This window comes from Saccharomyces cerevisiae, chromosome IV (assembly GCF_000146045.2).
Source record: "Saccharomyces cerevisiae S288C chromosome IV, complete sequence".
Lineage (NCBI taxonomy): Eukaryota > Fungi > Ascomycota > Saccharomycetes > Saccharomycetales > Saccharomycetaceae > Saccharomyces > Saccharomyces cerevisiae.
The window spans coordinates 1481047-1496788 of record NC_001136.10 but is presented as its reverse complement, the minus strand read 5'-3'; the positions used below and the strand labels follow the sequence as shown (position 1 = coordinate 1496788).

The window sequence follows — 15742 nt, the reverse complement described above, 5'->3', positions numbered from 1 at the left end:
TCTATTAGCCATATGTACATTGTCTATAGATGTGTAACTGCGCTGTGATCTTGTTTTGACCAATCAGGAGCGACGCGCTTTTTATCGGGTCACCCCGGCGGGGGGCCTGACAATTTACTTTCATAGAGCAGTAATAAAAGGGAAGAGATGTAAAAGCTTGGAAAAATAGCAGTAAAGGTTGTTGTTGGACAATTTATCAGAATATTAGTAACTGTAATTAAACGTTCCAGAAAGAACAAAATGCCACAGTCTTTTACGTCTATTGCGAGAATTGGTGACTATATTTTGAAGTCACCCGTCCTCTCCAAGTTATGTGTTCCAGTTGCCAATCAGTTCATTAACCTCGCAGGTTACAAGAAGTTAGGGCTCAAATTTGACGACTTAATTGCAGAGGAAAATCCCATCATGCAGACCGCTTTAAGAAGACTCCCTGAAGATGAATCTTATGCCAGAGCATATAGAATAATCAGGGCTCATCAAACCGAGTTGACTCATCATTTACTGCCAAGAAACGAATGGATCAAAGCCCAAGAGGATGTTCCTTACCTGTTGCCATACATATTAGAAGCTGAAGCTGCAGCTAAGGAGAAGGACGAGTTAGACAACATAGAGGTCTCCAAATGAAAAGAAGAATAAAAAAATCACCACGAACACACAACCCGAAAAAAAAAAGGCATTAAATATTCATTTGAAAGAAGGGACAGAGACTAAATCATATCCTTTATTATCTCTCTATATATATATAAGCGTTTGCTTGAAACGTTTACTTCATATTATTTATTTATCTATAGTCTGAACTTAAAATTTTATTATGAAATTCGTATATTGTAATGTCTAGTGTTATAAATCGGGTATCTATTAGTATTTATTTTTTCTATAATTATGCAGGTGATGGGGTATCGAGTGGTCTATATATCTTAAATTTATTCTACTATTTCCTAGTGCAGAATAACTTGGCGAAAATTTTGAACTTTCTATTCTTCTTAAAAGATTTTTCTTCATACTGAGTTGAACTGTGCTTACTATCCTTGTTAATGGGAGCAGATTTTTGTTTCGTCGGCAAAATGACACTTTTATCAGATCCACTAGTTTCGTTGTATACGTGGAGGGGTTCTCCTCGTAGTATTTCTTCCGGAATACTCTCTTCTTCTTCGTCGTCTGTTTGTTTCTCAGAGTCAAGAATAGAAGAAGACAATGATGTTACATGGGCAAAATCCTCAGTAAAAGATACCATATCGCACTCCTGAGACTGGAAATTGAAGCTGCTAACAGATTTTCCATCTTTGGAAAAATACTTTTTTATCGACGAGGATTGTGGTGACAACCTAACCCTTTCGTTGATACTAGTTTGAAGGTTATCAATATCCTGAATTAGAGTTGTGGCAGGGGTGTCAAGGTCATAAAGGACGTCATCTAGATAATTACCACTGATTGCATTGATTCTACCCGCATTGTTAATGTTACAAGATACAGGTGTAATTGACCTAGAAGAAAATAAAGACGTAACAGAGCTTTGCTTCGTTAAAATTTGTGGATCTGTTGCTCGGTCCTCACTATTCAAAGGCAGATACCTTGCTGAGTTGTAGTACCTTTGCTTTTGTGCCTGAATTTTTAACGAGTTATGGCTCCTGGCATTTTTTAGTGTCATTTTTTTATCTTCATTCATATCAGTAGATAGAGAAGTTGATGATAATGGTTTTACGGGCTCCAGCAACTGAGGGTTGGTGTCATCTTCATCTATTTCTTCATTTATAGTTAATTCTGGTACTGAGCTACATTTATGGGAGGAATAAAATTCGTCCAATTTTACTGGTACTGATTTGGTTTTGCGATGTGATCTACACATTTTTGGTTTATTAATGAGCACATCATCCAAATTAATGATAGCGTCCGGCACTCCTTTAATTGGTGATGAATATGTGGATGCTTCGCTAATAAAAAACCTTGGGCTTGGTGAGTTTAGTAATGCTGATTCATTTTGAGATTCATCAGGCATTGTTACGCTCATACCGCTTACTCTTCTTGGTGTATTTTCGAAGGTAGGTGAGTCGTACGCAGAAGGCAAAACAGGCGCAGAGGCAGGTTGTTTTAAGAATTCAAAATCTCCAGATATAGCAAAGGATCTTTTGTGACGATGCCTGTTTCTTGGAGGAGTGGAAAAATCCTTCATTTGGGAAGGAGGTGGAGGGCATAAGTTTTCCATTTCAGCTAACGTGATACAACAGGTCACCTTGAGAAAAAAAGCGAAATAAGAATAATTAAAGTATAATACAGGAAAATGAATGAGGAGCGTAAAATTGCCACTTGATTTGAAATTATGCCTGGAATAGCCACTATTGTGGAAGAGCTCTAATTCTTCCTTTTTTTTTTTTTTTGAAATGAATGACGATTAGTTGGTTATAATCTGTGAGGATTTCCGAACTCTATAAAAAAGAGATAACAGAGCAGTGGTGAACTTTATATATTTACTCCTTGGTTATCTTATTATCAAATTACAACTCTTTATTAATACTCACACGATAACGTCTTCACACTGAAAAAAAAGATGTCCATTCTTTTTAGATGTTGCCTACTTATATAAGAGCACTCGCCATATTTGTCGATGCGACACGTAAGCTCGTTTGGAAAAGAAATCTTACCCGAACTTTTATTACCGGAAATGGTAGGAGCACGCGTGAAAGCAGGGTCTTAATTTCCTAATCGGTACATGTTATTACCAGAAAAAGATGTATATCCTTCTCTTTGCAGACGAGAATGCATTGGGTAAACGGTGTACAGCCATTATGAATGCGCAATCAAGCAGGCACTGTAGTGTAACAGGTACGACATCATGGAGTGAATGGTAAAGGGGAAGAACTTTATATGAAAAGATATATCGATGTCAGACGAATTTGGTTATAAGAGAATGTGCATATTTTCCTTTTTAACTTGCAAAAACATTTTCATCTATCAATACCCAACCTTTACCTAATTTCTTTGATTTTATTTCCTTAGGACTGCTTCTCTATGATTACACCTATTATGGATAGTACTTGCACATGTTGTAGTCGTGGAGGATGTATTATTTCCTGAATTTACCTGCAAGAACAGTACAGACAGGGGAGGGGCGACTAGGTTATATAAATAAAGTAATCACAAGATGCTAACCAAAGTGTTTCAGTAAAAATATGTATTGTTAAGAGTTCTCATGCACATCTTTGAATTCTTATGATTGTGTTTTATTATTTGACTTGAGAGCATTTTCAACCATGTTGAACGTTAGAGGAAAAGAAAGCCAGAATAAAAAAGCCACCAAGAAAATGTACATGTTTGGGCCGAGGCGAAAAATTCTGGAAGTATAACATTTGATAGACTATATAATGACTAGATATTACTGCTCAGATGGGCGATCTGCATGTTATCACACATGGTGCTTGTGCGGAAAAATAGTAAATGCTTGCGTCAATAAGTTTGACAATCTCCGAGTGCATAAATGTTACCCTGACATATGATCTGAAATTTTGACGTGACATGAGAGGACCACGAAATCCATAGAGGTTAGTACAAAAGAATCCAGCCGGGTATCCTAACTAGGTGAAAAGTGAAAAATTTTTCATAACTAATAAAAAAAGATGCGATGAGAACGACGATGTAACTACAATCAAGCTACTTACAAACGAAGAGAGCAGTCAAGTATCCGAAGTTTAAAGTTTGAATAACAGAGCTAGTTAATGAGAGTACTCATCATCACACTATAAGCTTTATATGGATATGCTGATGTGAATTGCACAACTTAAGTTTGTCGAGGATCATTTTTTTGAACTGAATCATGCTCTTTTTAAGTGCTTTGAAACCCTCGATGAATGTGTCAATGTGCAAAGATAAACCATTGTTCTCTGTTGATCAGTGACTTAATGTTTGCTTTGGAGAATGATATTTTCCCTTTCCTATATTTGACTTTTGTTCTAAAAGTTATTTGGAGAGAAAAGGCATGATTGAGGTTGCGACTTTTTCGTTTTTGCTTTTGCATGGATAATTCATCCATGCACATCTCACTTTATTGGACCTTCAAGATTGGTTTCCCATGTAATTTAATTTTCTCTCCTCTACATTTAATATGTTCTATATTAATTAATACCAATTGAGTTGTGCGTACTTCATTGCAGATATTTTACCAGACCTGTCTGAGTTTTTCGTTCAAGTTTGGTTGAAATCGGCTTGAGGTATATGAACGTGGTTGGGATATGGAGATTGGGAGATCAAAGAAGCGAAAATACCTGAGACAGTTTTTTTAAAAAAGAAGCTAAGGAACATGACTCAAAGAGACACATTATTCTTGTTTTTATGAATAGGCGCTGGTCGGCGCACCTGTATGTACTATTATTTTTTTCTCTATCTATTTCTTGGTTCGGAAGTCCCCACCGCCTTGTTTCCATAACCAAAGTGCATCAATAGCATAATTTCTGACTGACAAATTTCTAGTGAATTTCTCATCAGAGGAGATTTCTAAGGATTCGATGACTTTTCCGTCTTTAATCAAGTCCCAAAACATGGAATAGATCTTATCCATAACGTTCGATATGCTTCCGTCTTCCTTGTATGTGTCTGCATCTATTTCTGGCACTAGCTGGTAGTAGCTTTTTTGGCCTAGCTTATAAAGTATTCTCCCCAAAGTTTGTATAGCAATGCACCTTTGAGAAGGAAAAGTGGATCTTGCTAAATGTTCTAACTCCACTATGGTGTAACCGGCGAGTTCAGGCGAGTCGCTGTGATGGTGCAACCCTGAGTGAATGGTAGAGTCTATTTGTCTTGTGGGTGGAACAAGGTCGCCATTAAAGTCAAACCTACATTCAGATACGTCTTCAATGATGTAATTCTTGTCTGTTTTTTGCTGAACCGGTTGCATCCATTTTAATTTGTCGACCTCTTTGGGCAAATCAGGGAAGTATTTTTCGTGTAATTTATCGTTGAAATTAGGATCATTTATATCAAGTTTCTCTAAATTGATTTCATTTTGGCTCTCCTCTTTGATAAAATGAACGTCTTTGAATAGCTCTTCATTTTTCATATGATCAATGCATTGTGCCATCTGGAAATCTAAGGGTGCGATATCATCGACGTCATCATTAGTTTTTGCTTCTTCTTCCACGTCTTTTTCTTTTCCTGCTTCTTCAAATTGAACATGTTTTGCATCTTTGCCTAACATAGGCCTAATTTCTAAGGCAACGTCTACATCTTCATCGTCTAACGGTGGTAGATCGTATATGCCTTGCTTGTTGCCACCTACCCAGGTACCAGAAGCGCCTTCTATTTCTGCAAATAATGGAGTGTTGTTTTCGTCCTTCGCTCTTTTATTTATGTTTTTCAATAGCTTGGCAATCAGTTTGGGATCTAAAGAGTTATACAGATCCTCACGTTCTTGCACGATTTGTTCATCACTCATTCCCTGCAGAACTTTAATATTTTCATTATGGATAGATTTTGCCTCGGATAGTGGGGCGTCTGTACTCGTTTGTTGCTTTTCAGCATCCTTGCCACTAGTTTTTTTCTTTTGGGCTCTTTTTTCTCTTAGTCTTTCCTTCCAAGATGATATTTTCTTGGGTTTGTACAACTCGGGAAATCCCGTTCCACAGTTGTTGGTACTAAGAGTGCCATTGTCATTACTTTCAACAGAGTCAGATGTATCTTTCTCCACTATATCGCCCAGTAAGTCCATTACGATGGTGGCAGAGTGATTTATCTTCTTTGAATGAGGGAAAATGAATATATTAAACTATAGATTTACTTAGCCGACAGCGATGAGATGGCTTGCCATTACATTATTATTCATTTCAGGTACATAGAAGTACCGAAAAATGAAAAAGAAAAAATAAAATAGAAAAAAAAGAAAGAAATGAAAAAAAAAGGGTAGCAAAAGAGCCACACATCACTTATTACGAAATTCTGCGGAGGAGGATAACGTAGAAAGAGTCACTCATGCTAAACTACCATAGTTATCATCCGAGGAGGAGAGGTGTGAGTACCGGGCCTCGTTCTCCTCATATGGATGACAGCTGATCACGTACAAAGCATGGATCAGACCAGGGAAAAACCCTAGTAAAAATAACAGAAAGTTAATGAGCAGATCCTTGGTAAAAAAACCTCTTTTTAGCCAGACTGCTAAGGGAGGAATGAAAATTGCAATAAAAACTAAAAACCAGTCGCGGGCGTGCATAGTGTAATTCTAAAGTTGTATGTTCTCTAATACGATGACTGGTACTTGCAAAATGCTTATTCGAGGACTAACTAAGATCGATCAGTAAAGATCTCTTGTCAATCAAACCTTTCTCGCACAATAGGAGACAGGAAAAGGGGAAAGAAAGTCGAAAAAGTGCGGGTTCCGGTACATGGATTATATCGCCCCGGGACAATGCGCGTTGCCCCTCACCGGCCCGGAATATACGCGTGGTTGCGCTCTTTCGTTACCCGCGACTGTTTTGGCGCCCCATTCATGCTACGCGGATCTGGACCTGCTTATTTCCCGAGAATACGTCCCGAAAAAGTAATGCAGTTTCCGAAATGGGCGCGGTAAGGGCCTAGGCCCAACGTTGGGCCTTTTTCAGTTCCAAAAAAACGACTCGTTGGGAGCCGTGCGGTCCCGTCTTCGGGCGTGATTGGCCGCTTTGGCCGCTTCTGGGCGTAGGACGCCAAAGTTTATTTCCAAAATAGCGAAGACCAGAGCCACGCCTTTTCTTTTTGCAAGCGGAATATCCGCTTGAGAAATGAGAAAAAGAAAGCAGAAAAAAAATCATCGCTTTTTTCACGTTTGTTACATGAGATATGGTGCTGTGTGTCATCGCGGTGGTTTTCCTGGCTTTTCTCCTCATATATAAGGAACTCGAGAAATTCTTGATTTTCTTTTCCATCTTCTCCTACTGTATTATTTACTTTATTAGTTAATATTGTTTTTGATTTTAGAGGAAAATCATCATTAAACATAAGTTTCAATCAACACTAATCATCAACAAAACAATGCAATTCAAGACCATCGTCGCTGCCTTCGCTACTGTTGCCGCTGTCCAAGCTGCTAACGTTTCTACCAATGGTTCCAACCGTACCAACGGTTCCAACACCACCAGCACCAAGATCTCCACTGGTGCTGCTGCTTCCAACGCTTTGGGTGCTGGTGTCTTCGGTGCTGCCGTCGCTGCCGGTGTCGCTTTCTTATTCTAAGTTCTTTAATTTTGAGTTTAGAGACATTATACTCCTATAATATCGAAAAAATTTTTTTATTATCGCTACACAATCAAGTTTTTATGTGCTTTTTTAATAATATTATTATAGAACAAGAAGAAAGACCGCTCTTTCCTTGAAGGGACCAAAGAAGGAAAAAAAATATGTTGGAAGGGTTTTATATGATCTTTTCATGTTCGTTCACTTGTAATGGAATATTAGTTAGAAGATGTAAATAACTTATCTGTTTATTTTTATTTCCTCTCTATAATTATTACCTGTATTAATTCATTATCTAATATAAAATCTAATCTAATAATAGAATTTTCTGATGTTTATCTTTTTTTTTGTCGTATTCTCGGCGAATTAATCGCGGAAAATTTCATATCGAATTTTAAAGGAATGTCATTTTGAACGCTAAAGTATTATTTATTCTCGTCCGATGTTGGTTTTTTTTCCTATCGCTGTCGTTATAATAGTACTTGACGAAGAGAGAAGAAAAGTAAAAATTTGAGCGAAAAAGAGGATAAAAATCACATTGAGGCAGAGTGGTTAAGGTAGCTGTACCAGTCATTTTGAATACATTTTTCTGGATGTTCCATCAATAATGGATTTTTATACTACTGATATCAACAAAAATGTTGTGCCTTTGTTCAGTAAAGGAACAGTAGCAAGAACAGCATCAAAAGCACAGTATCCATCATGGTGCAACAACGCGTTAAAGTTAACTAATATTCTTCTTAAATCTCTTCGATGTAAATTTCAAACGAACCGCTGCGAGGATGATCGAGGTTTTGAGGTATATTGTGTTATTTTAAAAAGCATCGCTTTATTAATGGCCGCGAAAGAATCATTGATATTACTACAAATACCTCCTTCTTTACCATCAGGATTTCCATTTCGTTCACCCCAACTGTCATTTACATATTTATCAACCCGTCTTAGTGGGAGCCAACACAAATCTACGCATTCTCATCACATCAATCATCAAACTCATCCCATTCATAGTAGCAGTAGCAACAGTAATAGTAATAACCGTATTCCTACAAAAACAGATTCCTCCAAACAGCATACACAGCATTTCTCTTTTGCTAATGCGGGAGCCTCCAATAGAGACGAACTGCTATCAATCGTGCGCAAAATTGATAAATCTAATTTGAAGTGTTGTGACTGCGGTAGCACCGCAACAGTAGAATGGGTGTCAATCAATTTATTGTGTATATTGTGTATCAAATGTTCGGGCGTTCATCGATCTCTGGGTTCACATATCTCCAAAATTAGATCTTTAACGCTGGATAATTTCACCTCGTTAGAGTTGATGCATCTTTTACAAAATAATGTTTCCAATAGTAATGTTAATGCCATTTATGAAAGCAATCTCAGGAACTTTCCAGTTAAAAAAATAACTGCAAATTCTGATGACTCGGAAAGATCCAAATTCATTATTGATAAGTATCAATTTAAAAAGTTTGTTATCGACAGCAACCAAGGCAGAGAGGCTTCTTTGAAGTCTTTAATTAAAGCTATCCATTTAGATAGTGTTTTCATGATGCAAAGAGCCATCGCCCAAAGTAAATATTCCCTAAGAGAATTGACGGCAAGCGAAAAAGAGCAGAATGATCTAAACCATTCTTCCATTTTTCAATATTCCCTAAAGCACTATGAAATTGTTGATGGAACGCCCATTTTTTTTATTACAGAATTTTTATTGTGCAATGGTATTCATATAGATAATTTACCGAAGATTACTACGAATTGGTCTCCAAAGGTTTTAGAATATTGGGAAACTAAGTTGGAGATGTACGGAACATTCCAAGCTGTAAATACTTCTCGTCCAAGATCAGGGCCGCATTTAAATATGCATTCAAATGTAGATTCAGCTTCGTCCTACAATAAGAAACACGATTTGAGAGTTAACATACCTGAAAGAAGTGCCTCAGCAAGTAAAAGGTGGAGTTTGAGCTCCATTCCTAAGTCTTCTCAAAATTTGATGTCCCCAACAAACTTATTAACAATGCATAAGTCTTTAAAATTGGCCAAAAAGGACAAAAAATAACATATATGATAATTTAACTGTATTTTTTTCCCTTTTCTAATACTTTTTCCTCAAGTTATATTTCGGAGCTGTCCCAGGTTCGGAACAATGCGGCATCAGGGATAAAAAAAAATGACACATAAAAACGAAAAAGACACAAATTCCATTTTTTTTTTTTGACGCGAAAGAATGACACTACTTTCTTCTATTGTAACCATTTCTAACATCGATATTTTACTTGTTAGTTCAGATATATACTAAAGAGTCACTTAATATACTGTTTTTGTTTATTATCTTGGTTCCAACTGCTTCATTTAATATTTCCTATCCAAAAAAAGCCAGCTAATTCTCTTCTTTTTTTTTCTTATTTTGCCATTTTCAATATTATCGATTTAGTGAACACCTGGCTAGTCAGTTGTCTTAGCAAACATTTCTCAAAAGAAAGCAAACCAGCATTTGCTTTTTAAATTTAGTTTTTTTACTAGCTAATTCATTTACTAAACAACAAAAGAAAATAGCACAAAATGGAAAGCAAAGAAATATCAATTAGGTCAAGAACCCCTCCATCGAAGCTATATTCCATCCAATCATGTATTGGCAGAGGTAACTTTGGTGATGTGTATAAAGCAGTGGATAGAGTTACGCAAGAAATTGTGGCAATTAAGGTGGTCAACCTGGAGCATTCCGACGAAGACATTGAACTGTTAGCACAGGAAATTTTTTTTCTGGCGGAATTGAAATCTCCTCTTATTACAAACTATATTGCAACAATGTTAGAAGATGTCTCTATGTGGATTGTCATGGAATATTGCGGCGGTGGATCATGTTCAGATTTACTGAAGCGAAGTTACGTCAACGGTTTGCCTGAAGAAAAAGTTTCCTTCATTATTCATGAAGTCACCTTGGGTTTGAAATACCTGCATGAGCAAAGGAAAATTCATCGTGATATCAAAGCAGCTAATATTTTACTAAATGAAGAAGGTATGGTTAAGTTGGGTGATTTCGGAGTAAGTGGCCACATTCGTTCCACTTTGAAAAGGGACACTTTTGTAGGAACGCCGTATTGGATGGCTCCGGAAGTTGTTTGCTGCGAAGTTGATGGGTATAATGAGAAAGCAGATATATGGTCCTTGGGTATCACCACCTATGAGTTACTCAAGGGCTTACCCCCATTATCTAAATATGATCCTATGAAAGTTATGACTAACTTACCAAAAAGGAAGCCTCCAAAATTACAAGGTCCCTTTTCGGATGCAGCAAAGGATTTCGTAGCTGGTTGTCTTGTTAAAACACCTGCTGATCGGCCATCGGCATATAACTTGTTATCATTTGAATTTGTTAAGAATATCACCATAACGAACTTGAAAAGTGATGTTGATCTAATTAAACAGAAAAAGGTTCAGGAGAGATATACAAAAGTTCCCAAATACCCTCTTCAAAATCGCTTGTATAAAAACAGCAACACAGTGAGGGGAAAGGAATTTTGGAATTTTGAATCGACAAGACTAAGCACAACACAAATTTCCAAAGAGGAATTATCTCCCATTACACAAGACTCTCCAACATCATCTTTAAATATGGAAAGTCCTTATTTACTTCATGGGCAAACTGTAACGCCGATAACCAACCCAAGTTCTTCATCATTTAGAAAATGTACGCAACCAGTTTTCGAGCTTGATTCAGGAATGGATATAGATTCAGGCTGCCCAAATGCTCAAGCAGAGACCGAAATAGTTCCTCTCTCTAATCATAATAAGAAGCATAAAAAGAACGATATTCAGGCGTTGAAGATAGAAAAGTTTGACTACTTGAAAAACATTGTATCTCATATTCTCAACAGAATGTATGATCGTGCGCGCGACGATGAAACAAGAAAATACGTAAATGAAATGTTAAAGCAATTCATTAAAACTGAGGCAAACGTTCCTGGATTTAATGAGGTTTTTATAGAAGAGATCTCACTAAGAATTGAAGCAATAAAGAAAGGATTCGTTTAAAAAAATAGATATATATATATAATGTGTGTATATGCATGAGTTTTTGTTTTCCATTCTCTTTCATCTTCAATAAATGAAGGATGGATATATTGAATTATATAACAAACAGTAAAAAGTCATGTGTTTTTGATTATTTACCTGCTTATTTCTCCCTTTTTTTTTCGATTCTTTTTTTCTGATCGAGCGTTTATGTCTTTACTGTCCCGTCATTGATGCGTCTCAAAAAAAATATTTTGTGGCATTACTTAGACTATAAAAGAAAATGCCAATTTGGAAAACACAAACATTCTTCACTAGTATTTCTGTTATTCAAATAGTCAATAAAGAAACCAAAGTTTCTACAAAAAAAGAAAAGGATAGCATGTTGAACCAGTTGAACACAATCTTAAGATTTTTATTCTTGTTTCTGCAGTTAATTAAATCATCCGCTGCAGTTGAACCTAATGGTGGACCGAATATTCTAGATCACAACATTATGTTGGTTAACACTAATGCAACGATCCCTAAAAAGGAACAAACTGATTTTGAGGTGATTTCTCCAACAAAACAAACACAAGTAGATGAAGACTGTAAAAAAGGCTTGTATCATATTGAGAATGCTGGAAATTTGATTGAACTGCAAGCTAAATGTTGGAAAGTGGTAGGAAACATTGAAATATCAAGTAACTACAGCGGATCTCTTATTGATCTAGGGTTAATAAGAGAGATAGAGGGAGATCTTATTATCAAGAATAACAAACACATTTTTAGAATCCAGGGTTATAATTTAGAGTCTTTGGGAAAGTTGGAATTGGATAGCCTAACTTCCTTTGTATCATTAGACTTTCCCGCTTTAAAAGAAGTTGAAACCGTTGATTGGAGAGTTTTGCCTATTCTAAGTAGTGTTGTCATTAACGGAAATATTAAAAAGATCAAAAATATTATCATATCTGATACTGCATTAACCTCCATCGATTACTTCAATAACGTCAAGAAAGTGGATATTTTCAATATCAACAATAACAGGTTTTTAGAAAATTTATTCGCAAGTTTAGAAAGTGTTACTAAACAACTAACCGTCCACTCTAATGCCAAAGAGCTGGAACTTGATTTGAGCAACTTACACACGGTTGAAAATATGACCATTAAGGACGTTTCAGAAATTAAACTAGCTAAACTTTCCTCTGTGAACAGTTCTCTAGAGTTCATCGAGAATCAATTTTCAAGCTTGGAACTACCACTTTTGGCAAAAGTTCAAGGAACGTTGGGGTTAATAGATAATAAAAATCTGAAAAAGCTAAACTTTTCGAATGCCACCGATATTCAAGGGGGTCTAATGATTGCTAACAATACAGAGCTTGCCAAAATTGATTTCTTCCCCAAGTTGAGGCAAATTGGCGGTGCAATATATTTTGAAGGTAGCTTTGATAAAATTGACCTCCCAGAGCTAAAGTTAGTAAAAGGTAGCGCTTATATCAAAAGTTCATCTGAGGAATTAAACTGTGAAGAATTTACATCACCAAAAGCCGGTCGTTCGATCATAAGAGGCGGTAAAATCGAATGCACATCTGGTATGAAAAGTAAAATGCTGAATGTTGATGAAGAGGGGAATGTACTAGGAAAGCAGGAAACTGACAATGATAATGGAAAGAAAGAAAAAGGAAAAAATGGTGCAAAAAGTCAAGGAAGTTCAAAGAAGATGGAAAACAGTGCTCCGAAGAACATTTTTATTGATGCTTTCAAAATGTCAGTTTATGCAGTTTTCACGGTATTGTTCTCGATAATTTTTTAGGTTAGAAGATTAACTTAAATACTAGCCATTTTATTTAGTTCTTATGAGATATAAATTTGCAGTAGAGATGTAGTGTTCTGATTATCTTCACCTGGAGCATAGCGTAGCCCACTTAGCATCAGCTTTTTATGTTATTTCAGGCATTACCAAAACTGGTTAAACTATTGAAACTGTTACCCTCCTTTTAATTTTGACAGTTTTTGAATAATTATTATGGTAGATCATCTTAACAAAATGAGCTCATTAGGTAGATGATTTAATTGAAAAATAGTGTTTTGATACGGTTCTTCCTTAGGGTTAAAACCACTCACATTTTGCTTACTCACCATTAAAACATCTTTCCCAGTTGTATTTTATATTTCTTTCGGTTTGCTGAACATCAGGGAAAAAAATGGATATAAACTCAAATGCCTCAGTAAGCCCCAGACCAGATGGTTTACCGATGACTGCTGGATATAATTCTGCTTCTGGAAAGGTGCGAAATAGTATCAGATCCATAATAAACCACCCAGAGGATAGTGCAAGAGCCAAAGAGCGCAGTGAAACGAACAGTCCTAAGAATAATGGCAACAAAAAACCTAGAAAGAAAAGAAAAACATTTAGTTGTGATACTTGCAGGAGAGTGAAGACAAGGTGCGATTTTGAACCTTTCATTGGAAAATGTTACAGATGTAACGTTCTGCAGCTTGATTGCTCCTTAGCCAGGAATAAAGACAATGAAATTTTGAATACTTTACGTGAGGATGGTCTACTAAAGAAGATCAACTCAATTAATCACAACCTTGGTTCTTTCTCTCATTTGAATGCGGACTCTCCCAACGAAAGCCAAAGTAGTTTTGAAAAGAATGGAACGGTCAATTTTGATAATTACATGATCGATAAAAGGCTTTCATCTTTAGAAGAGCACATAAAATCTTTACACCAGAAAATGGACTTGATAATCACCACAGCAAAGATGTCTTATAACAGCGATATCAAAGGCCCTGGAGATGATATTCAGAACGTGGATTTCAGCTCAAATAAGACGTACGATAGTCGTCTAACTTCGGGCTCAGAGACGATAAGGAAAACAGGGGAATATAGAAAAGAAAATCTTTTCTTAAATGGATTTAAGTTGAAGGAATCTCCTTTAAAATTGCTACATGATATTGATGAGAGGCTATTTCCATCGAAGGCTACATCTAAAGCTGCGAAGCTAGCTGGACAGCAAAGGCCATATGCTGTTGCAAGAGTGAACTTTCTCCATTTTTATGAGAATAATCAGGAATTATGCCATAAGCTTGCAAAAGAATTTCTGGTGAGATCCCATTTCTGGATAATTCCAGGTGGGAGAAAAGAGATAGACGTGGAATATGCCCACTCACACCTATTTATTACAAGTGTTTTTACTATTATCGCTATGAGTTTTGCTGACAACGATAAATACGCTGCAGAACAAGAAATATTGTATCCTTTAGTGGAGAGATTACTCACTAATACGTTAACCATGTTTGAAAAGTTAACAGCGTTTGATATTGAGGCTATTTTATATTGCTGTATGTTCCATATTTCGCGAAAGGCAAAGAGATATAGGCAACTGAAGTTTAATTCTCTGGTACTAAGCAATTTTGCGCTCAATAGCTTGTTACATGTAATAGATTTTTATCAGATAAAGGATAGGGTTTTGGTAAAAGAAGTGTATAATCCCGAAGATCTTTATCATCTAAGAATACTAAATTCACTAACTGCCTGCTATTTAGAATATTCCATTAGTTACGGCGATATTAGGGAACAGGATGATATGCTTAAAGAGTTTAATAAACTTGTGGCGAAATTTCCTCAGGCGAATTTTGGTGATGACATTAAAATCAGTGAGATAAATTTAGGTGACATCGTAAATGGCATCTTTATAAACCTTAAAAATTATTTTGCGCAGTGTTTGGATGACTTTAACAATGACAGATATGGAGGTAACGCAGATACTTTTATCTTTGTTTTTCCAGAGCTAAATTATTGGCTGAAAAATTGGGAAGAGCTTTTAGCAAAGGATGGCGCGGGCGTGCTATTGTTCACATTTGATTTTTATCATATCATGATATGTCGCACTTTTATCACAGAATTTTCTTCCACGCTAAAAAGCAACCAAAGGTTTTTGAAACTAATTCTTAATACGATGAAAGAACATTCATTTTCGCTGTTGAATGGGTTTTTGAGACTACCGCCAACGTTAATAAGGGGTGCTCCGATTTTTACTTGTCATCAACTAGTCTACGCCTGTTTAACTCTTTGTGACTATCTTTATTGGTTCGATTCTTCTGAACGTCAACGCGTTTTGAGTCTTTGTACAAAAGTGTACTGGCATTTGAGCACTATAGGGGAAAAAATGAATGAGGCTACTGATAACGTTGGAAAAATCATAAAATCTATAATTGATACTAGTAAGACTCGTATTAATTTTGGCAGTTTGTCAAAAGAGAATAGTGATAATGATAAAATGTCGACTAATGCTAATAACTACACAGGAGCAGGAAATCTGCACGCCGCGAAACCCGCTACTTCGCCTACTAATGTTGGTACTTTGCACGAGAACTTGTCCAGTAGTCACTTCATGATTCCTGACGTCGACCAATTCAATTCCTTTGAAGACTTTTTTCAGGATTTTTTTGATAGTTTAAAACCAAATTCCCAAAAAATGTTTACCAGCGATAAGAAGACTGAACAAACTACTTAAACTATTTTTATTAAGAGGGAAAAAATTCATACCCAAAC

The 15742-nt window shown here is 36.3% G+C and overlaps 11 protein-coding genes and 1 non-coding gene across 12 annotated transcripts, besides 1 other annotated feature; 7 read left to right on the top strand and 5 right to left on the bottom strand.

Moving 5' to 3' along the window:
- Positions 1 to 240: 240 nt before the first annotated feature.
- Positions 241 to 624, top strand: QCR7 (ubiquinol--cytochrome-c reductase subunit 7; the record flags this gene model as incomplete). The annotated part of the gene is made up of 1 exon (NM_001180837.1): positions 241 to 624. The coding sequence occupies one exon, from the start codon at positions 241 to 243 to the stop codon at positions 622 to 624; it is 384 nt and encodes a 127-aa protein (NP_010818.1).
- A 307-nt stretch (positions 625 to 931) lies between these two features.
- HLR1 (Hlr1p) lies at positions 932 to 2203 on the bottom strand (the record flags this gene model as incomplete). Its single annotated transcript, NM_001180836.3, has 1 exon — positions 932 to 2203. The coding sequence occupies one exon, from the start codon at positions 2201 to 2203 to the stop codon at positions 932 to 934; it is 1272 nt and encodes a 423-aa protein (NP_010817.3).
- A 1559-nt stretch (positions 2204 to 3762) lies between these two features.
- Positions 3763 to 4312, top strand: SNR84. Its single transcript, NR_132162.1, has one exon. It is a non-coding gene; the product is annotated as an SNR84 (small nucleolar RNA).
- A 63-nt stretch (positions 4313 to 4375) lies between these two features.
- On the bottom strand, positions 4376 to 5695 carry RBA50 (Rba50p; the record flags this gene model as incomplete). Its single annotated transcript, NM_001180835.4, has 1 exon — positions 4376 to 5695. The coding sequence occupies one exon, from the start codon at positions 5693 to 5695 to the stop codon at positions 4376 to 4378; it is 1320 nt and encodes a 439-aa protein (NP_010816.4).
- Positions 5696 to 5953: 258 nt separating this feature from the next.
- Positions 5954 to 6193, bottom strand: SNA2 (Sna2p; the record flags this gene model as incomplete). Its single annotated transcript, NM_001184329.1, has 1 exon — positions 5954 to 6193. One exon carries the CDS (start codon positions 6191 to 6193, stop codon positions 5954 to 5956), a length of 240 nt encoding a protein of 79 aa, NP_010814.1.
- Positions 6194 to 6554: 361 nt separating this feature from the next.
- API2 (Api2p) lies at positions 6555 to 6884 on the bottom strand (the record flags this gene model as incomplete). The annotated part of the gene is made up of 1 exon (NM_001348819.1): positions 6555 to 6884. One exon carries the CDS (start codon positions 6882 to 6884, stop codon positions 6555 to 6557), a length of 330 nt encoding a protein of 109 aa, NP_001335763.1.
- Positions 6885 to 6990: 106 nt separating this feature from the next.
- YDR524C-B (uncharacterized protein) lies at positions 6991 to 7191 on the top strand (the record flags this gene model as incomplete). The annotated part of the gene is made up of 1 exon (NM_001184631.1): positions 6991 to 7191. One exon carries the CDS (start codon positions 6991 to 6993, stop codon positions 7189 to 7191), a length of 201 nt encoding a protein of 66 aa, NP_878067.1.
- A 105-nt stretch (positions 7192 to 7296) lies between these two features.
- YDR524W-C (uncharacterized protein) lies at positions 7297 to 7386 on the bottom strand (the record flags this gene model as incomplete). Its single annotated transcript, NM_001184632.3, has 1 exon — positions 7297 to 7386. The coding sequence occupies one exon, from the start codon at positions 7384 to 7386 to the stop codon at positions 7297 to 7299; it is 90 nt and encodes a 29-aa protein (NP_878066.3).
- A 412-nt stretch (positions 7387 to 7798) lies between these two features.
- On the top strand, positions 7799 to 9247 carry AGE1 (GTPase-activating protein AGE1; the record flags this gene model as incomplete). Its single annotated transcript, NM_001180832.3, has 1 exon — positions 7799 to 9247. The coding sequence occupies one exon, from the start codon at positions 7799 to 7801 to the stop codon at positions 9245 to 9247; it is 1449 nt and encodes a 482-aa protein (NP_010812.3).
- A 380-nt stretch (positions 9248 to 9627) lies between these two features.
- Positions 9628 to 9871: an origin of replication (ARS446; Autonomously Replicating Sequence).
- Positions 9751 to 11223, top strand: SPS1 (putative serine/threonine protein kinase SPS1; the record flags this gene model as incomplete). Its single annotated transcript, NM_001180831.1, has 1 exon — positions 9751 to 11223. One exon carries the CDS (start codon positions 9751 to 9753, stop codon positions 11221 to 11223), a length of 1473 nt encoding a protein of 490 aa, NP_010811.1.
- A 262-nt stretch (positions 11224 to 11485) lies between these two features.
- On the top strand, positions 11486 to 12994 carry SPS2 (Sps2p; the record flags this gene model as incomplete). Its single annotated transcript, NM_001180830.1, has 1 exon — positions 11486 to 12994. One exon carries the CDS (start codon positions 11486 to 11488, stop codon positions 12992 to 12994), a length of 1509 nt encoding a protein of 502 aa, NP_010810.1.
- A 391-nt stretch (positions 12995 to 13385) lies between these two features.
- URC2 (Urc2p) lies at positions 13386 to 15704 on the top strand (the record flags this gene model as incomplete). The annotated part of the gene is made up of 1 exon (NM_001180828.3): positions 13386 to 15704. The coding sequence occupies one exon, from the start codon at positions 13386 to 13388 to the stop codon at positions 15702 to 15704; it is 2319 nt and encodes a 772-aa protein (NP_010808.3).
- Between the last annotated feature and the right edge of the window lie 38 nt (positions 15705 to 15742).